A 25,542-nucleotide genomic window follows, 5' to 3' on the forward strand; every position below is an offset into this window, starting at 1 on the left:
CAGTTGTTGTCCTTGCAGCGTGTGAAACAAATTCCCCCCACCAGACAGCTGGCAGGCTCTGAAAGAGGAGGCTCCAAATTAAATGGTGCTTCAGAAAGCCCATATCTGAGAGTCAATCCTGTGAAAATCACCCCGTTTGAAGCTGGCAATCACAGCCACCTCCAGTATGTTTTTCCCAGCCCCGTCATGAGCTTGTGTTGTGCATTCAACGCTCTGAAACTACAGTGTACTGGGCAGCCCACCATGCCATTCTCACATTAATTCTGTGCGAGAAGTTTGCAAATAGGTGCACTGTCAAGAGTTCACAGGAAGGATCTTGCCCGGAAGCAGTGACTTGGCAAGGTGGCAATCTGCCCTCGGTATCTGCTCACAGAGGAGGTAGCTAGATTAGAAGCTACAATGTGCATATGGTAATGTATAGGAAGTTTAAATAAGAATACAACACATCTCACCCTAGTGGGGAAGACTGTGACCAGGTGAGCTGCGTACCTGCTGAATGTGCTGTTCCTCAGATGCCAATGGTTGATGGGCAAATCTCCTCCTGCTGTCGGTTCTTTAGCCTTAAAATTGATTTTGATTCAACAGCCTTTCCTAGGACTGTCCTTTGCAAAATAGGACACATGGCTACCCTGGCCTAGACTAAAGTAAAAGGTAAAGGACCCCTGGACGGTTAGGTCCAGTCAAAGGTGACTGGGTAGAGCGCTCATCTTGCTTTCAGGCCAAGGAAGCCAGTGTTTGTGCTTTCCAGGTCATGTGGTCAGCATGACTAAACTGCTTCTGGCGCAACAGGACACCATGATGGAAACCAGAGCACACGGAAACGCCTTCCTGCCGCAGTGGTACCTATTTATCTACTTGCACTGGTATGCTTTTGAACTGCTAGGTTGGCAGGAGCTGGGACAGAGCAACGGGAGCTCACCCCATCACGGGGATTCAAACTGTCGATCCTCTGAGGCTCAGTGGTTTAAACCACAGCGCCACCTGCATCCTAAACTATAACCCTGTGCTCAAATATTTGATTTGAATTTGTTTGTTTTTTAGACATGGGCATGTATATTTTAAGAATCCCAAAGTCAAAAGATATGCTCTGGGTTATTGCTGTAGTATAGTGGTACCTCAGGTTAAGTACTTAATTCGTTCCGGAGGTCCGTACTTAACCTGAAACTGTTCTTAACCTGAAGCATCACTTTAGCTAATGGGGCCTCCTGCTGCTGCCGCGTCGCTGGAGCACGATTTCTGTTTTCATCCTGAAGCAAAGTTCTTAACCTGAAGCACTATTTCTGGGTTAGCGGAGTCTGTAACCTGAAGTGTATGTAACCCGAGGTACCACTGTAATCATAAAAACTGACCGGTATATTTATCTTCTAAGAAAGATAAGATACTGCAATCTTTAATATTTAAACATCAGCTGCATTTGTGCCTGACAAACTGTCCGTGTCCACTTGGCTTTCTGATGGGCAGGGATCTCTCCAATTTCAACCTCATTTCAAAAGTTGCTTTTGCAGCTTTAGTGCCTAGTGTTTCCCTGTTCCCTGGAAGCAGACATCCTTTGCTTCCATCTGAGTGTTCAGCTCCATTCAAAGCAAAAAGTGGTATTGGGCGTGAAGATTAATGCTCATCCACACTTGTGCTTGTTCCATGCCTGTAAAGCATGGCGTCAAGAGGCTCTGGATCAAGGATGCAATGGTTGTTGTTTTTAAAAGGCACATCTGTGCCAACCTTTGTTGCCGGACGTAAACAAATCACCTCTTGTTCTCATAGTATAGTCTTTATATATAATCATAGGATGGGGAGGGGCCTTGGAAGTACTGCAGTCTAATCCACCCCCTGATGAAAACCAGGGATCTTGCAACCACAGCGCCCCAGTAAAAGAAACCTCTCAACCACCCATGTTCCCCAGCTGAGCAGCTTTTACTGTGAAGGAAGCTCTTCCTGATGTTTAGCCGTAATCTGCTTCCCTGCGAAGAAATTAGTCCATGATGAGGTGTAGTGGGGCTGAGAGCAGCCACCCTTTGGCCCCAGCAAGCGTGAATGGAGGCCTTGTCTGGCTCCTGACCCCAGGATCCGGTGAGTTATTTTCAGTCATCTTCACCAACCACCCTTTTCCGCACTGCAAGGTGTTCCTTCATGTTCCCGCCATTCGGGAACATTTCAGGGAAACAGATGGGAGGAGGGCCGAGCAGGACAGGAAGGGCCAGCGGAAACATGTGCATCTAGATCCGTGTGCTCCAAGCTTCCTCCCCATTCCCAAGGGAAGCTGGGAAAAACAAAAAAACACCCAATGCTGAGTCAAAATATGCGTCACCCGGGGACCAGTAACGCTAAACGTTGCTTCAGTGCAACTGTTTATGAGCAGTTTAGGCCAACGGGATGGACGAACCTGTCACTTTCAGTTGCTCACTATCTCTAAGTGCCCAAGTCTTAAACTGAGACCATCATATTTCTGCATCAGTTTGTGATTTGTTTGTTTTTAAGCTCTCGTAGAAACTCAGCAGCGCCTTAGTGCACGTTTCTTGTAGTATACACTATGTTGTTGTTGTTGTTGGAGGAGTTCTTCACAAAATTTGGAAATGTGTAGATCTAAAGGACAGATTGTTTTGGGTAAATTATAGTCATAACTTGGGATAAATATGCTTCAGGATAAGTATTTTCGGGTTGCGCTCTGCGACAACCCAGAAGTAACGGAGCGTGTTACTTCCAGGTTTTGCTACTCGCGCATGCGCAGACGCTCAAAATGACATCACGCGCATGCGCAGAAGCAGCGAAACGCAACCTTACGTTCTATTCAGGATGTGAACAGGGCTCCGGAACGAATCCCGTTCTCATCCGAGGTACCACAGTAAAATGTGAAAGGAACAGGATTTGTCCTCTGTTCATGGAGAAGGAGCAGGCTTTAGGGAAAGAGCTATAGCTCAGTGACAAAACATCTGCTGTGCACACAGACGGTCACAGCTTCAGTCCCCAGCAGCACCTCCAGGGAGGGCTGGGAAAGATTCCCTGTCTGGAACCCCAGGGAGCTGCTGGCAGTCAGTGCAGACAGTACTGAGCGTGGTGTCTGACTGAGTGTAAGGCAATTTCCTACATCACATGCTTCCTGTGATTTGAACCCTGGAGTCCCCTCAAAGTATCTGCTTTATATACATTATTTACACAATGGGCTGCACGTGATTGGCTAATTCCAGAATTCTCCTGTAGGCCAATCAGGTTGTGGATTCACTTCCATCTGGAGCTGGATTGGGTGGCTCCTGCAGACCAATCATACTGCTGCATTGTTCTAGGACCAATCAGACTGCTGTATTCTGGATCCTATTCAACTCAATACATAACACCCATGTTCTAGTCTTGTTACTCTAGCCTTATAAACAAGTCAGACAATTGCGCCATCTAGCTCAATATTGTCTGCACTGACTGCTAGTAGCTAGACCCGGGTGATACATCACTCAGGACTGTTATGATGGCTGTTTCACCTGGCACTATATTGTGAGTGAAACTGCCATTGCTCCTGAGTCCCCTCTGCCACCAGAGCCCAGTGCGCTGAGGGAAAAACAAGCTGCAACTGGGTGCTGGAGGCAGAGGGACTCAGGAGCAATATAGTGCTGTGTGAAACCACCATCACGCCCTGGTCATCATACAAGTGAGGGAGGAACAAGGTATATTGGGACCAGGGCCTGTGTAGCTTGTTCCCAGGAGGAAGAGGCAGCCTGTCTGCCCATGCCAAGGCCACTGAAATATACTCGGAGTCGAGAGTGAATTTCATGCTCTTTATTCAGCTCATAGTAGTGAGGAGGAATGGAAGTTTCCCCAAAATATCTGCTTTATATACATTATTTACACAATGGGCTGCATGTGATTGGCTAATTCCGGGATTCTTCTGTAGGCCAATCAGGTTGTGGATTCACTTCCACCTGGAGCTGGATTGGGTGGCTCCTGTGAACCAATCAGACTACTGCATTGTTCTAGGACCAGTCAGACTGCTGCATTTTGGATCCTATTCAACTCAGTACATAACAGCCACTGTGCGAACAGCTGCCTCAGCTGCCGTCATATCACAGGTGGGGCACCTCTTCCTCTGCCCTTGTGAAGGCAGAGGCAGCCTTGTGAACGGAGCTCTTGGCTACTGCTGTGTGGCTGCCTTCGCCTGGGAGGGTGAAGCTCCCAGTGGGAGGATCAAGCTGCATTGGTCCCGGCTTTGCGAGGCGCCAGGATGAAGCCACCTTAGTTTGCTCAGCGGGAACAGTGGTGATTTCAACCCAGCGCCTTGTAGGGCTGGGACCAATATAGCTTGTTTCTTCCTCCCTTTCAACATCACAGTGTATCACCAGATTGCCAGATTGTGATGTTTGGCTGGTGATACAGTGGTGCCTCGCAAGACGAAAAGAATCCGTTCTATGATTCTCTTCGTCTAGCGGTTTTTCCGTCTTGCGAAGCAAGCCCATTGACGGATTAGCGGATTAGTGCTATTAGCGCCTTTTAGCGGCTTATCGGCTTATTGGATCAGCTGATAAGCGGCTTAGCAGCTTAGAAAAAGGGGGGGAGGGAAAAAACCCGCAGGAACTCGCAAGACATTTTCGTCTTGCGAAGCAAGCCCATAGGAGATTCGTTTTGCGAAGCACCTCAAAAACGGAAAATTCTTTCGTCTAGCGAGTTTTCCGTCTTGCGAGGCATTCGTCTTGCGGGGCACCACTGTACGCTGTTAGCTGTTGGAAAGCTGACATTGCCCAGGCCTAGTAGTAGCTCTCCAGGATTTCAGAGAAACCCTCTCTCCCACCCTATCTGGAGATGCGTATCTTCTTTCCACCTGTTCCTAGTCTGCTAACATTCAGCCGTCTTTTGAGGTCCCCATGTGCTTCTAGCGTTATCAGAATGGAAAACCTTTCTCTATCCACTTCTTTCAAACCTATGCATAATCTTAGAAACCTCTACCATACCCACATTTTCTTCCAAACAAACTCTGAACATCATAAGTGTTCCTCATAGGGAAGTTGCTCCCTTTTTGCTCTGCCCTTTTCCATGCCTTTCTCAGCTCTACAATATCGTTTTGGAGATGAGCTGAGGATAGCCTTCTCATTTGTCACCGCACAACAGCAGCACTGGTCCCATTAAATCCCTGAAGTTTTCTCCTTGGGGTATTTCATGCAAGAGAGGGAACCGTTTGACTGCCCATTTCCCCTGCTGGAGGGAGGGCTCACAAGCAGCTGTTGTGGCCTCAGCTGAACTCACCAAGGCCAGGATGTGTAGGCATTAATCCCGCTCCCTTTTGATTCCAAGTTGCATTTGACGCAAGTTCTTGCAAGAAACGGCCTTAAATTCCAGGGAGCTGAGGCTGGGTGATGGCCGTTCTTGCTCCACTAAGCCAAGTGACCTCTGTGGGTCTGTGGATTCTGGAGTACTGGGTTCAAGTGCTAAGCATAAGAACACAAGAAGAACTTGCTGGATCAGGCCAATGGGTCATCTGGTCCCGCATCCTGTTCTCAGGACCTGAGCACAAATGCCTTCAGTTTTGATCTTGGCTTGGTTCCAGAGGAAAACACAGATACAACAACAACAACAACAATTTATTATTTATACCCCGCCCATCTGGCTGGGCTTCCCCAGCCACTCTGGGCGGCTTCCAACAAAAATATTAAAATACCGTAATACATCAAACATTAAAAGCTTCCCTAAACAGGGCTGCCTTCAGATGTCTTCTAAAAGTCTGGTAGTTGTTCTTCTCTTTGACATCTGGTGGGAGGGTGTTCCACAGGGCAGGTGCCACTACCGAGAAGGCCCTCTGCCTGGTTCCCTGTAACTTGGCTTCTCGCATTGAGGGAAGCGCCAGAAGGCCCTCGGCGCTGGACCTCAGTGTCTGCGTAGAACAATGGGGGTGGAGACGCTCCTTCAGATATACTGGGCCAAGGCCGTTTAGGGCTTTAAAGGTCAGCACCAACACTTTGAATTGTGCTCAGAAACGTACTGGGAGCCAATGCAGGTCTTTCAAGACCAGTGTTATGTGGTCTCGGCGGCCGCTCCCAGTCACCTGTCATGCTGTCACCAAAGTGCTCCAGAAATGGCAGGGGGGGCAGCTATTTAGTGAAAAGGCAAGCAAATAGATCCTGTCCTTGCTGTGCCTGACATGAATGGTCCTTACAGAGCTGGATCAATACATTTTGCTGCCTGAAGCAAAGTATGAAATGGCACCCTCCCATTCCACATATAGAAGTAGTGCAGACTGGCAGTTGCATCAACACTGTGGTGGGATAGCCTTCTTTACCAGACCCAAGGGCAGCAGCCTGTCTTCGTGAGTTCAGGGCAGGTCACATGGCACATTCAGCTTTGTCCTACAAAATCTTGTTGCTGTTCCTTGTCCTCCCAGCATCCGCCACTTGAGGTGGCTGCCACACTGCCTGGTTCCTGGAACAAGGATGACCAGGTCCAGCTCTAGTTTTCAGAGGGCCCTTGCGCTAGGCACCCCTCATGGGCCACCTCCCCTCAGGGAGCTCGTCTCTTCCCCAGCGGTTGCTATTCCTGCTCACTGCCAGTCAGAAAGCCAATGAAGCAAGCAGGCCATGTCTTCCGTTTATTCTTTCAGTGTATTTATGTCCTGCTTTTCTCCCAAGCTGGGATTCAAGACGGCTCCCAACATTTTGAAATGTAATTATAAAATACAATGTAATGACAACAAGCTAGTTGAAAAGAATATATAAAAAACATTTAGAACCATGTGGTTAATGTATGGTTTGTCCTAACAGCTGCCCAGTGGCCATCATCATCTGCACCTTCATCTCCAAAGGCCTGTCTGAAGAGGAAGCTCTTAGCCTGCCAGCAGAAGGATAACAAGGAGGGGGCCAGGCTAACCTCTGATGGGAGGGAATTCCTCTATCTGAGAGCAGCCACAGAAAAGCCCCTCTCTCATGTCACCACCACAACATGGCTCTGATGTTGATGGCACCAAGGAAAGGTGTTCACCCAAGGATCTTAGCATCTGGGCAGATTTGGGCAGGGAGACATGATTGTTCAAGTGGCCTGATCCCAAGCCTCATAGGGCTTTAAAGGTCATAACCAGCACTTTGAATGGCGCCCAGGAATGGACAGTAGCCAGTGAAGTTGTTTTAACAGAGGAGTAACATCTTCCCTGTAACTGGCCCTGGTCAGCAGTATGGCTGCAGCATACTTGACTAGCAAAATCTGCCAAACCCTTTGCAAAGGCAACCCCACATAGCTCATGTCACAGTTGTCCTACAAGGGCATGTAACAAGGGCATGCGTCACCATGGCCAGATCAGGCATTCTGCTGGTCCCACCCCATGGAAAAGGGGAATAGATGCAGTGGGGCCTGGTGGGCTATGGGCCCTCATCAGATGCCTGCCATGGCGTCTCTTGGCACCAGCCATCAGGGAAACAGCAGTCCACAGGGCACAGCTGCCGGGGGTAGAATTTACTACAGCCAATCCTGCTCTGGGACCTTTCAGCTTTGGTGTTCTGTCCTTTCAGCCTTAATTCCTCTCCAATCCTCTTAGTGATGTTAAGACCAGTTTCTGGAAAGATCGGGCACTTGGATAGAGTCAGGTAGCTCTGGGAGGTTCACACAACTATGTTGTCGTTCTAGCTGTATTTAAGAAGCGGCTTAACTGAGCTTTGCCCTGCATTGAGACAATCCTCTAACAAAGCCAGTCCCTTCATCCGCCTGCTTCCCTCTCCAAAACTTGAAAAGTGCAGAGGTAATTAAAGGCAACTAAACACAGGACTTTTTAGTGGAATTGGCCAGGATATGGACTCCTGATCCAAACCTAATTTGCAAATGAAGTTTGGTGATCCAGACCACTTCCAGTCCCACCTTCTCTCGGTTTTCCTTCTCAGAGCTCCCAGCAGCTCCCAACTTGCCAATGCCATCATCATGGTTTTAAACACAGGGTGATAGAAGTTTAACAAGCATGCACAAAATTTTAAGGTGTGGTATTGCTAGGGGATAGCCAAGGATACCTAAGACCAGATCTTTTGCACAAGTAGCAAGATCTATTGATCTTTCCCTGCTTTCTTTAATCTTAAATTTAAAAAAGAAGCTTTGCTTAAAAGTCAGCTTTCCCTCTGAAAGTCAGCCTAAGTTTGCATGATGCATAGGAATTAACGTCTGCAAATATAGGGTTGCCATACATCTGGAATATGGCAGTCAAAAGCAGTGTCTGGGTGGAAATCGCTAAAAATGTCTGGGAAAATGTGGATTATGACAACTCATGTTGGAAGTCTAGATTTTGCTCAAAAAATAGCTAAATAACTTCATTTTTCTTTTTTGCTCAACAACCTTGGGCAAAATTAAGAAAAGCTCAACAACTTTTGTGTCCTGACTTTCATTTTTTGAAATATGGCAACCCTAGCAAAATGTGTCATGGACTTCTTTGAAGCACCTGGCCCTGGTGTTTAGCCAAAAAGGCCCCTTAAGTGGCTTACAAAAAACAGTATTAAGACAGCCCATGAAATCAGGCTCACAATTTTAAAAGATATAACACATGAAGAAGAAGGAAATAGGAGGGAGGAGGGGAAAGCAAGTTCAAGCAGAAGTTCTTCAAGTTACAGTTGATTCATTTGTGAAATGTTGAAGGGCATGCTGCCTTGATAAGAAGCTGCTATTATTATTATTATTATTATTATTATTATTATTATTATTATTATTATTATTATTACATTTATATAATGGTTTTCGGCCAACCAGAGGCCCTTCACTGTGACACAATCCCACGCCAATGAGACTCACCCACTTCAAAATGTACCACCCACAGTGCACTTGGTATGGTAGCGCTAAGAAAATGGTAGAAGGAGGAAAGGTGCAAATTATTATTATTATTATTAATGGTAGGATCTGGGAACACCAGGATCAGCAGATTTGATGCTGAGGGCAGCCAGTCACACCCGCCCATAGCTGTCAACTTACAGATTTGAAAATAAGGGACCAGCAGCCTCGAAAATAAGGCATCAGCAGCCGGAATAAGGGATTTTAGTCAACCACCTGAAATACGAAGTTAAAAGCGACCAGATAATTTGGGAGAGCAGCGCTGTTTTTTAGCCCTTCGTTTCCAGAGGTTGCTGCTCAAGACACCAGCTGACGAAACACTGCAATTAAATAACTACAAGCAGCAACCACTTTTCGTGCAAAACGAAGTCCAAGCTACGAAGATGCTGCTGCAGTTCTGTATCTTTTCTCTCGTGCTCCATCTGCAGCTCTCAGTTCCATCAGGCGGGGCAGGAGGAAGAAAAGGGGGAGGAAATAGCGCCCGAAGTAAACCCACAGATCAGACCACCTATGCTAGTCTACCACTACAATCTATGGGAGAAGCACTTGTGGTCCTTCCTCCGCTTCCCCCCTCTATGGTTAGCCCTTGGAACACCTGTCCGCACCTCCGCCTCCACCGCCTCCTTCTCCTCCTCCTCTCTCTGAACCTCTTTCTCTATGGTTGCCTTTGCTCTCCTCTCAAGGCTTCTCAGCAATTCATAGGCCGTGCCAGGCTGCCCATCTCATCTGAGTCCTTTGGCGGCGCAGCCGCAGTACGGCCTAGCGGGAGTGGCGGTGGGCATAGGGGAGGCCCCAGGCAGAGACGCTCAGTTTGACGGCCACGAGGAGGATGGCGGCAGAAGGGCCCGAGGCTCCCGCCAGTCCCGGCGGGGAGGGGGCCCTGGGGGCCGAGGCTGGTGAGAGGAGGCTGGAGGGGAGCAGGCCGTGCAGCCAAGCAACACAGTTGGAGCCTCCCTCCTCCCTGGCCGGCAGGGAGGGAAGGAGGGAGGGAGAGGAGCTGCTTCCTTTGAAACCCGGGAAATTTAAGGGACATCATCAATAATGGACAGCAGCAGGACACGGCGCTGGGATAAGGGAGTTTCCCACCAAATAAGGGACGGTTGACAGCTATGCTTCCTTCATCCAGTTTGCCTCTCTGGCAGTGTAATGAGCATCAAAAATGGCAAATGCCTACAAACCACAATTTGAGCACAGAGTTTTTAAATTCCTTTTCTAGCTAACTGACAAAAAGCGAGGCCTCAGCAGCACCAAAGAGCGGTAGCGTGGAAGCAAGGGTCTGCTTCAAGACTGGCAATGCACAGCCTCCAGAGAAAGAAAAATATGACCTAGTGTTCAAAATGGTCCCCGAAGCAGCCAGTTAAATCTTCATGCAATAACCACATTTCCTTCAGCAGGAATCCTAGCTGCTTCAAAACTGGAAACTGTAAGACAACCAAGATCATTGTAACAGCCTGATAAAAGTTGGGATGTGTCAAAGTAGTTATACATGACCAGGCAAAACTATTAAGGGGTGATTTTTATTTTTATTTTAATACGTAAAGCTTGCTCTTTTGTTATATTTGGGATGGTTCGATATAGCTTATAGTTTTTAATGGTTTATATTTATTTTCATTATTTCTATACAATTCTTTATCACACTAAACCCAAGGCATCTCTTGGCATGGAAACAGTAAATTGCAACCAATAAATACGGAAAATTTCTGTGTGTGTGTTTGTGTGTGTGTGTGTGTGTGTTTAGATAACAATAAGATAAAAATATAGTCTCACGTCATATAGCAATAATCACAGTCATAGTGACTTTACTATTAGACATCCATTAAGTCTAAAAAGGATTTCTTATAAGCCCAACACATCCTGAAGAGTCAGGCTTCAGCCCTAACAGTATGGTGTCCATGGTATAGTGTGAATGCACTTCCCGGCCTGCAATCTCTTTGCTGCTCCCCTGCCCTGGAATAGCCATCAGTGATGTTACCTCTGTTTTGGCATTTTCTTTCACCCACTTTTTAATGAGGCTCACTTTTGATTTCTCTCTCTCCTCTAGGCACCAGGATGGACTGGGGTCTGGCAGTGAATACGTTAAGGTAGGAAACCAATTGCCACCTCCCTCCATTTCTTGCATTCCTAAATTAGGGCCATCTCTAAACCAAATAGCACTCTAGGTGAGAAGCATCTTTGACTCCCATCTCCATTTGCACCAACTCTTAAACAACCTTTTAAAAAAATAATAATCAAAAGTTTGTTGAACAATGCGCATGCATGATTATTGGCATTTATATCATTTGCATATGTGGGTCTGATCATAATCACTTCTGCACATAGGGAGTAAACCCATCAAAATGAAGCACCTCAGTTAGTCATGCCCATCAACTTCATTGGGCCTCTTTTAAATATAACATGGTTGGGAAAGACCATTACTGCTTGTGTGAGCACAGATGTAAATGTCATCATCATGATCTCTACAGTTGCATAGTATGAGGCCTGAGTTATTGGCTTTTCATGTTTATTTGATTGTGTCCCATAATTTTTCTAGCTGTTGCTTTATTTGTTAATTCCTCAGAAAATTATTACCCAGAAGGTGGTGCTGGGGGACCCCTATTTGATGCCTTGTCTAAATCGCGCTTCGCACATGAGCGCAAACGCCAAATCGCGCGCACCTGCGCTGATATGGCGCTTCAGGTTGCACTCTTTTCATGTTGAGAATGGGCCTCTGGAACGGATCCCGTTCACAACCAGAGGTACCACTGTACAAGGGCCATCTAGCCCACCTCCTGCAATGTGCAGCTTGAACCCATGATCCTGAAGTTAAGAGTCTCATGCTCTACTGACTGAGCTACATGAAGCTGCTGAGACTGGTTGTCCAGAGTTTTGGAGTTCAGTGTCAACAGTATGCTGATGACACCCAGCACGCTATTTGTCTGTTCCACCTAAATCCAGGGAAGCTGTCTCAGTTTTAAATCAATGTCTGTCACCTGTAATGGACTGGATGAGGGTGAACAAATTGAAACTTAATCCAGACAAGACAGGTGATTTTGGTCAGTTGGAAAGCAGATCAGGGAATAAGAATTCAGTCTGTGCTGGATGGGCTCAGGTCTGCAGTTTGGACATGCTCCTGCACTAATAATAATGCTAACTATTATTAATACTAATAGCAAATTAAGTTCTCTCATTCCTAATCCATAAACAACTGAAACAACACCACCCACAAAAGGGGGGATGTATCACCAGACTTGGGACCAGAAGGTTTGCGGGGGGAATTAACAGTGGGAACCCTTAAGGAGGGAGAATCCCTGAACAGCCTGATAAGGACTGAGCATTTCCAGTAGCAACAAAATATGTCAGTGCCGGATTTCGGGCTCTCAAATGTCAATGGTGCCCTGTGTGATGCTAAAATTTGTTGCCCCCCCCCCAATGCCTCTTGTGCTCCATTCTACAGCACTGTTGTGGTTGCACCAGTCGTGCTACCCTAAAACTGTCTCTGAATAGGCTGACTGGGACTGACTGTTGGGTAGGGTGGCAAGAGCAGAAAACAGGGAAGGGAAGGGAGAAAGTGGAAGAGGGCTGGAGTAAAACAACTGAGGCAGGGGTCTCTAGTCCTTGGGCGGGGATGTCCAGACCACTGGGAGAGTGGAGATCCAGAGGGCTCTGCCTTCCTGTGCTGCTCGTCCAAGGCAGCATCAGCTTCCAGGCTTGGCAGGGCTGGGCCCAGAAAGTAGCCGCACCAAGCTGTTGCTGGACTCCCACCTGTAAAGCACAGTTGGCATGACTGGTGGTCAGGGGTGATGGGAACCAAAGCCAAACAACAGAGGTAAAGGTAAAAGTAAAGGACCCCTGGACTGTTAAGTCCAGCCAAAGGCGATGATAGGGTGTGGCGCTCATCTGGCTTTCAGGCTGAGGGAGCTGGCGTTTGTCCACAGATATATTTCCGGGTCATGTGGCCACCATGACAAAATCGCTTCCGGTGCCTGGAGGACCATGACGGAAGCCAGAGAGCACGGAAACGCCATTTACCTTCCCAACGCAGTGGTACCAGTTTTTCTGCTCGCGCTGGTGTGCTTTTGAATTGCTAGGATTGGCAGAAGCTGGGACAGAGCAACAGGGATTCGAACCTCTGACCTTCCAATCAGCAAGCCCAAGAGGCTTAGTGGTTTAGACCACAGTGCCACCCGCTCTCTTCATAAGCAACAGAATGGGGCACAGGCTACCCAGAATGGGGCACAGGCTACCCATATAGGGGAAATCATTGATCCGCCAGGCCCTGGTCCCTCTGCTCCAGCCTCCGCTTCTGCCTCCAATTCCGGACTGCCCTCTGCCGCAGCCTCTTCCTGCTCACTAAAACTTGTTACCTCTTCAGCTTCTGACAGCTCCTCCTCCCAGTCTGCTCCCTCTTGTCCCTCCAACCACTCATCACCATCACACTCTTGGGCTCTGAGCCTTCATCCTCCTGGGGGTTCCCCAGCTAATGCCTCCCACCACTCCCCATCATCCAGGCAGTCCATGACATTTGCATTTGTTCACCTGAGGTGGCGGTGAAGGCCTAGCTGTGGTTGTGCTTACCCTTTTCGGTTGTGAATCACCTTGGGATCTTCGGATGAAGGGTAGTGCACAAATTTAATAAATAATAATAATAATTTGTTTATGGCAATTTTTCCTAAGCTAGTGGCTTCTAGATCTTTTGGACTATAACTCCTGTTGGCCTCAGCTGGCATACCTGTGTTGTGCTGGCTGGGACTGTTGGGAATTTTAGTACAAAATGTCTAGAGAGCACCAGCTTGGGAAAGGTTGGTGTACAACAGGGTGTCAATGGAGATGACCCCTGGTGATTTTGTAACGGCCCTGTTTGCTGAAGGCAAGCTTCAGCCCTTTCTCCAGCTGTCACATGGAAAGGAATGCAGATCTCCTCAAATCTATCATGAAGTTGCTGCTTATCCGCCAGCAAACTATTAACATTCCTGAGGGTTGGTTAGGAGCCCACAATGGCACCGGCTAAACTTTGATCCTGCTGTTTGCCTGTGCTGCTAAGTTTATTGCAGGTCAGCTTCGCTGAGCGCTGTTTCTTGCATCCGAACTTCCAGTGTGATATCTCGGGAATTGCTTGAAAATCCATCCAGGGGCTCAAAACATGTAGTCAGCTAGAAGAATCCCTTAGAAAAGATGCCTCCCCTCTGATGTAAACACCCCCCCACACCATTTACAGGTCTTTTTAAAACTTAAAACGTTCCAGCAAATAAATATTCAAACATCTTTTGGGTTACAGGTAGGGAGCAAGGTGACCTATTTATTGAATGTTTCTGCAGGGAGCTTTGAAGATGTTGTGCTGCAAAGCAAATGTTATCACACACTTTCCGGTGCCCTTTACCATTACTTTCCTCATTGTCAAGTCCCAGACTCCAGACAGGTATTGCCTCAGAGGCAAAATATTAGCAACAGACCAGCACCGCCACCGCTCCAATAACCAGGTGCCAGCCTTACAGCAATACAGTATTAACAAAGCCAGAGAACAATTTCAGCTACATTTTTTATTTGTATCTTGTATTTCTCACGTTGGGACACGGGTGGCGCTGTGGATAAAAGCCTCAGCGCCTAGGACTTGCCAATCGAAAGGTCAGCGGTTCGAATCCCCGCGGTGGTGTGCGCTCCCGTCGCTCGGTCCCAGCGCCTGCCAACCTAGCAGTTCAAAAGCACCCCCGGGTGCAAGTAGATAAATAGGGACCGCTTACCAGCGGGAAGGTAAACAGCGTTCCGTGTGTTGCGCTGGCTTGCCAGATGCAGCTTGTCACGCTGGCCACGTGACCCGGAAGTGTCTGCGCACAGCGCTGGCTCCCGGCCTCTAGAGTGAGATGAGCGCACAACCCTAGAGTCTGTCAAGACTGGCCCGTACGGGCAGGGGTACCTTTACCTTTACCTTTACTTCTCACGTTATCATCACAACCAACTCTCTGCAGTAGTTAGGCTAAGATGGCCCCATTGGCACAGAACAATAATGCAAGGTTACTGGCTTATCGAGGGACGCGGGTGGGTTAAACCACAGAGCCTAGGACTTGCCGATCAGAAGGTCAGCGGTTCGAATCTCCATGACGGGGTGAGCTCCCGTTGCTCAGTCCCTGCTCCTGCCAACCTAGCAGTTCAAAAGCACGTCAAAGTGCATGTAGATAAATAGGTACCACTCTGGTGAGAAGGTAAATGGCGTTTCCATGCGCTGCTCTGGTTTGCCAGAAGCGGCTTAGTCATGCTGGGCACATGACCCGGAAGCTGTACGCTGGCTCCCTCGGCCAGTAAAGCGAGATGAGCGCCGCAACCCCAGAGTCGGCCACAACTGGACCTAATGGTCAGGGGTCCCTTTACCTTACTGGCTTATCATGGCTTACCACAAACCAAGCACATGCAAGCAGAGTCCTTGTCCAGTTGCTCTTCCGTGGGCTCCTGTTACACCTGAAGCAGATTGTGGTTTGTTGCTTCCTAACAAGCCATGGCAATGACTTTACTGCACCACTGCTTAAAGTGTCAAGCCGTATATAAATTGTTGGAATAAATAACAAATAAATGAACAATTGTTTAAGGCTGGCTAGCAGTTGTGGCTTCTCGGGGAGAAACTAACCCAGGACTCCTGGTTCAGATGTAAAGGGAGCCAAAAGATCTGCTTCCTCCTAGCCCGTTTTCTGCTGCTACCCAAGGCCTATGTAGTTTAGCAGTGGCGATGGCAGCAGCAATGGCACCTTTAATTTAATTTTCGTCTTTACCGCTTTGATTCTTTGCTGTTTCCTCATTGTGGAGCTTTTTCTGCAGTGTTCAGTGATTGCTTCCTGGAGGGCTTGCTCCCTTCCTCTGCTCACAAGATACAGATCTACAATATCCGTAAAATAGTTACCACACATGGGACCTGCAGCAAAATGTTCTGCTGCCAGCCAGCCAGCCATGCAATACAGTCATACCTTGGGTTACAGACGCTTCAGGTTGCGTTTTTTTCGGGTTGCAGACCGCCAAAACCCTGAAGTACTGGAATGGGTTACTTCTGGGGCTCAGCAGTCTCTGTGTTTTGAGGGAGAAGTGGAACCCGTGCCTTTTGAGGTCCCTCTAAATTATGCATGTGCTTAGGTTATGTCCATTATCTCCAGCTAGCCCATAGACCTTCCCTTTGCTCTCCCTTGTGCAGTTATACGTGATATTCACATCTCCTGACTCGTATGTTGGGGTGCTTCTTTCATTAAAGCCCAATCCATGTGGCTCAATGCTGCCTCTTCTCCCTCCCTCCCTCGCTCCCTCCTTCTTTCTTTGTGCTTTCTTTCCTTTTGTTCTTAAAGTCCAGATTCTCAAGCATGGCAGAGACAGCACAGGCTGCTCCCAGGTCCTGTCATGTTAAATAACAGACCGGTTGGTGGGTCCCAGGAGGGCAGGGGTACCGGGGGAGGATTAGGAAGAGAGGAAGTGAGGAAAGCTGACATTTCTGAGGGCTGTACACATGGGGAAATCTTATTCTGTGCCCAGAAAAACCCGGGCACTGTTCTGTAGCCTGAGTGAAACCAGACACAGCCTTTGACAGACAGGCGGGTTAATGGGGTGGGGCATGGGTGCCCCCTTTCAGGGGTGGGCCTGTCAACATTGGAATGCGCCTTTCCCCACAGGAACCGCCTCCACCTCTCCCCAGAAGTTCTTTATCTGTCTAGGGAAGGAGCACCCCACACCCTACCAACCACCTACGACAAGGGAGCGGTGGAGTGCTTTTCAAACAGATAATAATAATAATAATAATAATAATAATAATAATAATAATAATAATTTATTTGTACCCCACCCATCTGGTTGGGTTTCCCCAGCCACTCTGGGCGGCTTCCAACAAAGATTAAAAATACATTAAAATGTCACACATTAAAAACTTCCCTGAACAGGGCTGCCTTCAGATGTCTTCTAAATGTCAGGTAGTTGTTTATCTCTTTGACATCTGATGGGAGGGCGTTCCACAGGGCGGGTGCTACTACCAAGAAGGCCCTCTGCCTGGTTCCCTGTAACTTGGCTTCTTGCAGTGAGGGAACCACCAGAAAACCCTCAGCACTGGACCTCAGTGTCCGGGCAGATTGATGGGGGTGAAGACGCTCCTTCAGGTCTATTGGGCCGAGGCCGTTAGGGCTTTAAAGGTCAGCACCAACACTTTGAATTGTGCTCTGAAACGTACTGGGAGCCAATGTAGGCCTTTCAAGACCGGTGTTATGTGGTCTCAGCGGCCACTCCCAGTCACCAGTCTGGCTGCCGCATTCTGGATTAGTTGTAGTTTCTGGGTCACCTTCAAAGGTAGCCCCACATAGAGTGCATTGCAGTAGTCCAAGCGGGAGATAACCAGAGCGTGCAGCACTCTGGCAAGACAGTCCACGGGTAGGTAGGGTCTCAGCCCGCATACCAGGTGGAGCTGGTAGATAGCTGCCATGGATAAAGAATTGACCTGCGCCTTCATGGACAGCATCACAATCAGATTCTTCCAATCCAACATCTCTCCCCATCTTTCAACCATCATCTGTTCAGCCATCTCTCTGTCCCCATTAATTGATGGAAAGAAGAGTTTGTGTTTGGAACTCCCTAACGGAGCACACAGGCAATGAGGTTCCCCATTGTTCGTTCCAGCATCCATGTATTTACTATATTCCACCCCCCACTGCCGCCTTGCCTCCAAACAGCTCAGGTTACTGCACCTGGTTCTTCTCCTGCCCCTCTGTCTTATTCTTACTACCCTGTGAAGTATTTTAGGCTGAAACTGAGCATGGGAGCTGCTGTTGCAGAAGGTTTAGAGGAGGGATGGGAAATTTGTGGCCTTCTGGCTGTTGCTGGACTCCAGCTCCCATCAGCCCCAACCAGAATGGCCAGTGCTTTGGGAAGATGGGAGTTATAGTCCAACAACATCTGTGGGACTTTCCTATCCCTCATTTATTTTATTTTTTTAAATAAAATTTTATTGGTTTTTTTAACATATCATTTCCAACAATCATACAACGTAACTTCTTATCTTATACAATGTTTTAGACTTCTGTCAACACCTCTGATGATTTTTTGTTCTTTATCACTTATTCTGCATTTCTTAATTTCTCTCTTTTTTATATGATATTTATTAAGTTTTCAAAGGAAAAAAATACATAAGTAAAAAGAATAGAAAAAAGACAAAAAGAAAAATAAAAAAGAAAAATACAAAATACAGAAAAAAGATAAAAAACATTTAAAAAGAAAACATATCAATCTTTCCATGTCATATATTCATATCCTTGCTTCCCTGACCTCCTCACACCTCCCTTTTTTGTATGCCAATTTAGTTAGTTGATTCAGCAATTTCTTTCCCTCTTTGTTTTTATCTTAATCCTTTAACTTAATATAAAATAACTTTAAGTTCTCACCTGTTGTAATCCATTTTTCATACACCTTTAAAACATTACTGCTTAAACCACTTAACTTCATTCTGACATCATTCTAACATTCATTAATTTTACAATATTTCTGTAAATAGTCTTTAAATTTCTTCCAATCTTCTTCCACCGACTCTTCTCCCTGGTCTCGGATTCTGCCAGTCATTTCCGCCAGTTCCATATAGTCCGTCACCTTCATCTGCCATTCTTCCAGGGTGGGTAGATCTTGCGTCTTCCAATACTTTGCAATAAGTATTCTTGCTGCTGTTGTGGCATACATAAAGAAAGTTCTGTCCTTCTTTAGGGCAGACCATGCCCAAGAGAAAGGCCTCTGGTTTCTTCAGAAAGGTATATTTAAATACCCTTTTCAGTTCATTATAAATCATCTCCCAGAAAGCCTTAATCCTTCGGTACGTCCACCAAAGGTGAAAGAATGTACCTTCAGTTTCCTTACATTTCCAACAAATGATATTATCGGGCAAATGATAGATTTTTGCAAGCTTGACTGGGGTCATGTACCACCTGTATATCATTTTCATAATATTCTCTCTTAAGGCATTACATGCCGTAAACTTCATACCTGTGGTCCATAACTGTTCCCAGTCATCAAACATAATATTATGTCCAACATCCTGTGCCCATTTAATCATAAGATTTCACCGTTTCATCCTGAGTATTCCATTTCAACAGCAAGTTATACATTCTTGACAAATTCTTAGTTTTGGGTTCTAACAGTTCTGTTTCTAATTTTGACTTTTCCACCTGGGAGCCAATTTTCTTGTCCAAATTGTATGCCTCCATTATCTGATAATAATGAAGCCAGTCTCGCACTTTGTTTTTTAATTTCTCAAAACTCTGCAATTTCAGTCTATCTCCCGCTTGTTCCAGAATTTCCCAATATTTCGGCCATTTGAGCTCCATATTGAGCTTTTTCTGAGCCTTCGCTTCCATTGGTGACAGCCACCTTGGGGTTTTATTTTCCAATAGGTCCTTATATCTTATCCAAACATTAAATAATGCTTTCCTGACAATATGGTTTTTAAATGCTTTATGTGCTTTGACCTTATCATACCACAAATATGCATGCCATCCAAATACATTATTAAAACCTTCTAAATCCAAAATGTCTGCGTTTTCCAGAAGTAGCCATTCTTTCAACCAGCAAAAAGCTGCTGATTCATAGTAAAGTTTAAGGTCTGGCAGGGCAAATCCACCTCTTTCCTTTGCATTTCTTAATTTCTCTGTTATTTTTAATTATCATTAACTAATAATTCTTATAATCTTTCTTGCAATATTTCAAATAGTCCTCCTTACAAAACTTCTTGCAGTCCTACTAGTGTAATCTGTTCATTACAGTTTTCAAGTAGTTCATATATTTGCTCCAGTCTTCTAAGAATCTCTGGTCCCGCAGGTTTCAAATCCTTCCTGTTAATTTATATAATTCTGCATAGTCCATCAATTTCATCTGCCATTCTTTTTCGTTGGTAATTCTTCTTGCTTCCATTTTTGTGCCAATAATATTCTTTCCATCCCACATTTAAAGGACACTCCGGTCAGGATGAAAGATGAGCAGCAAGAGGCAGTAACTCTCCAGCTTTCTGAATACCAGCTGCCAGGAAATAAGAAGTGGCGAGAGAGTTGCCATTGCACTCATGTCCTGCCAGAGGCATCTGGTTGGTCACTGTGAGAACAGGGTGCTGGACTAGATGCAAAGCCCTGTGGTGGCCAAGCTCAACCCAGTGCCACTCACCCTTCTCACACTAGGCCAGTGGCTCTCAAACTTTTTTTCTGGGTCACACTTTCAGGATAAAAATTTACTCATGCCACACCATTTTTTTTATTGATAAGAAATACATAGGAAAACAAAAAGAAACAACTCTTAGTGCTTGATTTATAACATAGAACACAGCGGGTGGTGCTGTGATCTAAACCACAGAGCCTAGGGCTTGCTGATCAGAAGGTCGGCGGTTCAAATCCCCACGGCGGGGTGAGCTCCCGTTGCTCGGTCCCTGCTCCTGCCAACCTTGCAGTTCGAAAGCACGTCAAAGTGCAAGTAGATAAATAGGTACCGCTCCAACGGGAAGGTAAATGGCATTTCTGTGCACTGCTCTGGTTCGCCAGAAGCGGCTTAGTCATGCTGGCCACATGACCTGGAAGCTGTATGCCGGCTCCCTCGGCCAATAAAGCGAGATGAGCACCGCAAGCCCAGAGTCGATCACGACTGGACCTAATGGTCAGGGGTCCCTTTACCTTTACTTTATAACACGATCATGGGACATCCAGAAAGTCTGAAACAATGCAGCTGAATAAGAACATGAATCCTTCCCAAAATATAGTTATAAATGAGCCTCTTACATATGTACATTAAATATATCTACAAACTCATTAAGAGGTGTGAGCTTGCTTTTGCTGAGTAATCTCATTTGTATTAGTATCACTTGATGCTCTTGCTCTCATTTTGAAAATATATTTACCCATATTCTGCAAACTGGAAATAATTAATTTCATACTATACTATACTATACTATACTATACTATACTATACTATACTATACTGAAATGTATAAATGTTTGTCCAATTGTCCTTGAATCTTCTTGCCACACTTTCCATCTTCTCCTATCACAGCATTGTGGCACATGACACACCCTTTGAGAAGTGAGAACCACTGTGCTTAGCCGATTGGATTTATATAAAAAAACATGGATCCCAATCATGGCAAGAAGTAAAAAAGAAAATGCCCCATCCTGGCAAAAAGCAGAAGACTTTGCTCAGTCACCATCACCTGAAACACACCATACAAAAGACACCATGAGGTGGTGTCCATAATGGCAGCAACATTAGTGACAATAAGCTCATTTGCATAAAATTAGTACAGACTGTGGAACTCTAGTTTCCTTTAGTTATTCACAAGAGTTGGTGGCAGCCACCAGCTTACCTAACTTTCAGAGGGAAGAGGGGAGGTCTGCCAACAGGTATTAGCTATAAAACTAAATAGAACCTCCATGTTAATATATATATATATATATACCTGTGAAGACTGCCCTCTCTCAGACAAGAGCAAAGTTGTTTTCAGCCAAGTTCCTACTCAGGGCAGACCTGCTGAAATTAATGAACCTAAGTTAGCCAAGTCCACTAAGGGTCTACTCACGAGAAGGACTAACATTGAATAACAGCCTGTCAGAGCGCTGTTGACCACCCCCTGTTTGTGGGCTTCCCAGAAGCATCTCTTTGATAATGGTGGGAAACAGGTTTCTGGACCAAGTGGGCCTTCATTTGTTCTGCAAATAATTTTTTGTTCTGCAAAGACTATCTTCTATTTTTAGCACAGACGACCCAGCACTGACTATAATAGGCTCCATTCCCTACAGCTGTCTGAATATTAATATTCCTTTCTGAACCTCTTGGGCATCTGACTGGTCCCTTGTGAAGACCATACTGGTCTTCTGGGTGCTGAACATAAAAAAGTATACAAATCAGACATACTCTGCTTCCATCTCTCTTTCAGGTGTGTTTGCAGTGTCCTTTCCCCTGAGGAATTGCACATGACTTGTTTGAATTAATTACATAAGGGAATGAGCAGTACTATTCAAATATTAACTGTGCCGTACATGGCCCTAGCGCTGGAATTTGTGGGTGCCTGGCCCTTTCATGGGCAATTTTGTGGGTGGTCAGGGCCCCAAGGAGCTGGCATCTATGGGGGTGGGGGTGGTGAAACAGCTCCTGGAAAGGGGGAAGGCAAGACAGAGCAGCCCCATCTCCGGCAATTTAAGGTGCTTTGCCCCAAACAAATAGCATAAGGTTGTGAGGCTGATTTGGTTTCTCTCATCATCAACAACAACACATTTGTACTCCGCCTTTCCATAGTAAACTACACTCAAAGCAACTCACAACATGAAGAAAATGTAAATCTCCCGCTATGTTTCATTACCTGTGTTGTGTTCTGATCCAGGTATATGACACACTCTTTCTTTGCCAGATTTAGGTAGGTAGCCATGTTGATCTGACACAGTCGAAATATATTTTAAAAAATAAAAAAATGTCCAGTAGCAACTTAAAGACCAACTAAGTTTGTTCTTGGTGTAAGCTTTCGTGTGTATCTGAAGAAGTGTGCATGCACACAAAAGCTTATTCCAAGAACAAACTTAGTTGGTCTCTAAGGTGCTATGGACTTTTTTAAAAAATATATTCTTTCTATGCCAATAAAGGAGACTGATTGACCAGGAACAAGACTAAGATAGCACCACTGGTTAGAGTGTGGTACTGATAATGCCAAGATTGCAAGTTTGACCCCCGTAAGGGACAGCTGCATATCCGTCCATTGCAGGGGGTTGAACTAGAAGGTTCTCAGGGTCGCTGTCATAGTGGATAGTTCAATGAAGGTGTCAACTGAGTGTGCGGCTACTGTGAAAGGGGCAAATTCCACATTAGAGATAGTTAGCAAAAGAACTGAAAATCAAATGGCCAGTATCGTAATGCCATTATACAAATCTATGGTGTGACTGCATTAGGAATGTAAGTTTTTCTAAAAAGGGAACAAAGAGAAAAGATATCGGAGCCTGGTGCAAAACCCCAGGGACTCAGCGTCCCCCCAGACACCCCCTAACAATGTCCATGGCCCCTATCAAGATAGGCTGCCATTTGTAGAGAGCAGCAAAATAAGGAACAGGCAGACCTGATTCCCTTTGGCTCAGTCTACCAGGAAAGCCCCACCGAAATCAACGAGGACAGTGACCTTGAAATTCATTGTTCAGAAAATGTTATTTTCCCACAAAGAAACCACAGTTAGGGAATAGAGGCTACAAACACACACGCACCTTACTTGAGCTTATTGGAAGCTCGCAGCAGAATCAAGAGATGACGGAATTGGCAATATGTGCAAGAGATTGGAAAACTAAAGAAGTACATTGATGCGTGCGCATGATGTATTATGCAGCATCGACAGAAGCTACTCAAGGGCAAACCTAGGATAACCCCTGCATTAAGTTTAATGCCTGACATTATGCATGGAATTTTAAGATTGCAATCTTCATCCAGCTTGGAGTCACAGAAGTTTTTGCATCTGCTGCCAAAAAGCAGGCGATGATGTGCTTACTATAAGATTGGCGCCCCCAATGAATCTAGCAGGATACGTGGGATTGGCAGGGGACAAGCCTCATAGTTAAGACGAGAGCTTAAAGCTGTGAAAGCGGGGTGGTAAGAGTTTATCCTTCCCTGTACACCGTGGCCTTCTGCCCAGCAGGATAAATAAGATGGGGAGTGTTGATGGCAAGTTTCTTGGGATGCTTCCAGACTCTTGCCATATTTCAGGTGGGGTTCAACCACATTTGGCACGTGCAGTTAAAGTGGATTTGGCACTCCTGTGCAGCAAACTAGAAAACCCGCCCAAAGTAAAGGAAAAAAAGGGGGGAAGGATGAAACTGAGAGGGCCAGGATGTCACGAGTTGTTTAAAGCAGAAAAGTCTCTCAACCTGGCGCCGAAAGGGTGGCAAAGGTGGTGCAAGGTAAGCGTCCCTGGGAAGGTGGCTCCATAACGAAGGACCACGATCGAAAAGGTCTTCTGGTTAGCTGCCACACTTTGTTTGGCAGGGGCACCTACACCTATGAAGGAGATCTTAAGGTTTGGCTAATCCCCTTTTAAAGCTGTTAAGCTAATGGCCCTCACAAACAGTGGTGCAGTGTGGTAATTTTAGACTCTGGAAATCTGTTTTGAATGCAGGCTCCAGGTTCAGTCCCTGCCATTGCCTGGTAGATGGGCCAATGATCTGACTCAGTACAAAGCAGCTTCCTGTGTTTTAAAGATGGTCATGGGTTCATTTGCTTCCCAATGTGACAGCTCTGCTGATTTAATTTTTGTGTGGGCGGGGGAGGCCTCCTGCTCATTCTGCTGAGTGGGGGGGCTCTGGACCCCTGCCCCCAAATCCTTTCCATAGGCTTATCCATACTTAACTTTTCCAGCCACAGGTCTGTACTTAAAAGTTCGTTGTGGATGGGTTTTGGGTTTTTTTTTTGCTCCAGAAAACCTGTTCTTTAGTACTCAATTGGAGCAAATGCCAATTTGGGTTTTCTGAACTTTAAATAGTGGGGCTTTTTGTTTTTGTGAGGAAAGGTAAGTGTGGATAAAGCCTCACTTCACAACACGCTGGGATACTGCATTCCATGTTGGCAAGGAAGCTCTCTCAGCTGCTGCACCCCAAAATGTGAGAGCCATGTTGTCTCTCCCAAATCAATTGCAACATTGCTAAAAAGATGCCAGAAAAAGGAGATACACTGAGATTCAGTAAACTGGAAGATCCATTTAGGTATCTGATAGACCTCTCCTCTGTGGATATGCCATTTGTTAAGACAGTGCTGAGCTTCAGGAATCCAAAGTCTGACTTGGTCAATTCCAGCTGCTCCAGTTTAACTCAGCCCTTTGTTCAGAACTCTGAGGATCATTTCCTTCTTGTCCAGGACATCTTGCTGCTCAAGGCAAAGTGCAAGATGGTGCCACCTTCCCTTCCACACATAGAAGCTGACCGGACTGGCAGTCGAAACGGGGGCTTAGTCACATCTGATTTTTAGCACTACATCAGAACAAATGGCAATTGGGTTTTCTGTGGATTGCAGTTTGTTCTGATCTATAGGTAAAGAATGGGTTTTTTTGGGGGGGAGCAGTTAGAGCAAAGGCAAAACGGCTCGGACATGTGGATGACCCCTTGCTTCCACATTCTCATATTCAATGTCCCTAATAATAATAATAATAATAATAATAATAATAATTTATTATTTATACCCCGCCCATCTGGCTGGGCCTCCCCAGCCACTCTGGGCGGCTTCCACAAAAACCAAAAATACAATAAAATATCACACGTTAAAAACTTCCCTAAACAGGGCTGCCTTAAGATGTCTCCTGAATGTCAGGTAGTTGTTTATCGCTTTGACATCTGCTGGAAGGGCGTTCCACAGGGCGGGCGCCACTACCGAGAAGGCCCTCTGCCTGGGTCCCTGTAGCTTTGCTTCTCGCAGTGAGGGAACCGCCAGAAGGCCCTCGGCGCTGGATCTCAGTATCCGGGCTGAACGATGGGGGTGGAGACGCTCCTTCAGGTATACAGGACCGAGGCCGTCAGCACCAACACTTTGAATTGTGCTCGGAAACGTACTGGGAGCCAATGCAGGTCTTTCAAGACTGGTGTTATGTGGTCCCGGCGGCCGCTCCCAGTCACCAGTCTAGCTGCCGCATTCTGGATTAGCTGTAGTTTCCGAGTCACCTTCAAAGGTAGCCCCACGTAGAGCGCATGGCAGTAGTCCAAGGAGGAGCCTAGTTTAGGGGGTGCAGGACAAGCCAGGTGGCAGTCACAGCTCCACCCATGACACCTTACTCTCCAGTATCCGCTGCCAGAGGCAACTGCTTTCCTCTGC

At 46.2% G+C, this 25,542-nt stretch overlaps 1 protein-coding gene across 2 annotated transcripts in view; it reads left to right on the forward strand.

The window, feature by feature from the left end:
- SH2D3C (SH2 domain containing 3C) overlaps positions 1 to 25,542 on the forward strand; it is a 78,508-nt gene that overhangs the window by 19,207 nt on the left and 33,759 nt on the right. For both annotated transcript variants that reach the window (XM_082208821.1, XM_082208822.1), the window contains one exon: positions 10,805 to 10,844. In XM_082208821.1, the coding sequence (XP_082064947.1) occupies positions 10,805 to 10,844 (40 nt within the window). The remainder of the gene's footprint in view (positions 1 to 10,804; positions 10,845 to 25,542) is intronic.

This window comes from Podarcis vaucheri (genome assembly GCF_965113315.1).
Source record: "Podarcis vaucheri genome assembly, chromosome: Z".
Taxonomy (NCBI): domain Eukaryota; kingdom Metazoa; phylum Chordata; class Lepidosauria; order Squamata; family Lacertidae; genus Podarcis; species Podarcis vaucheri.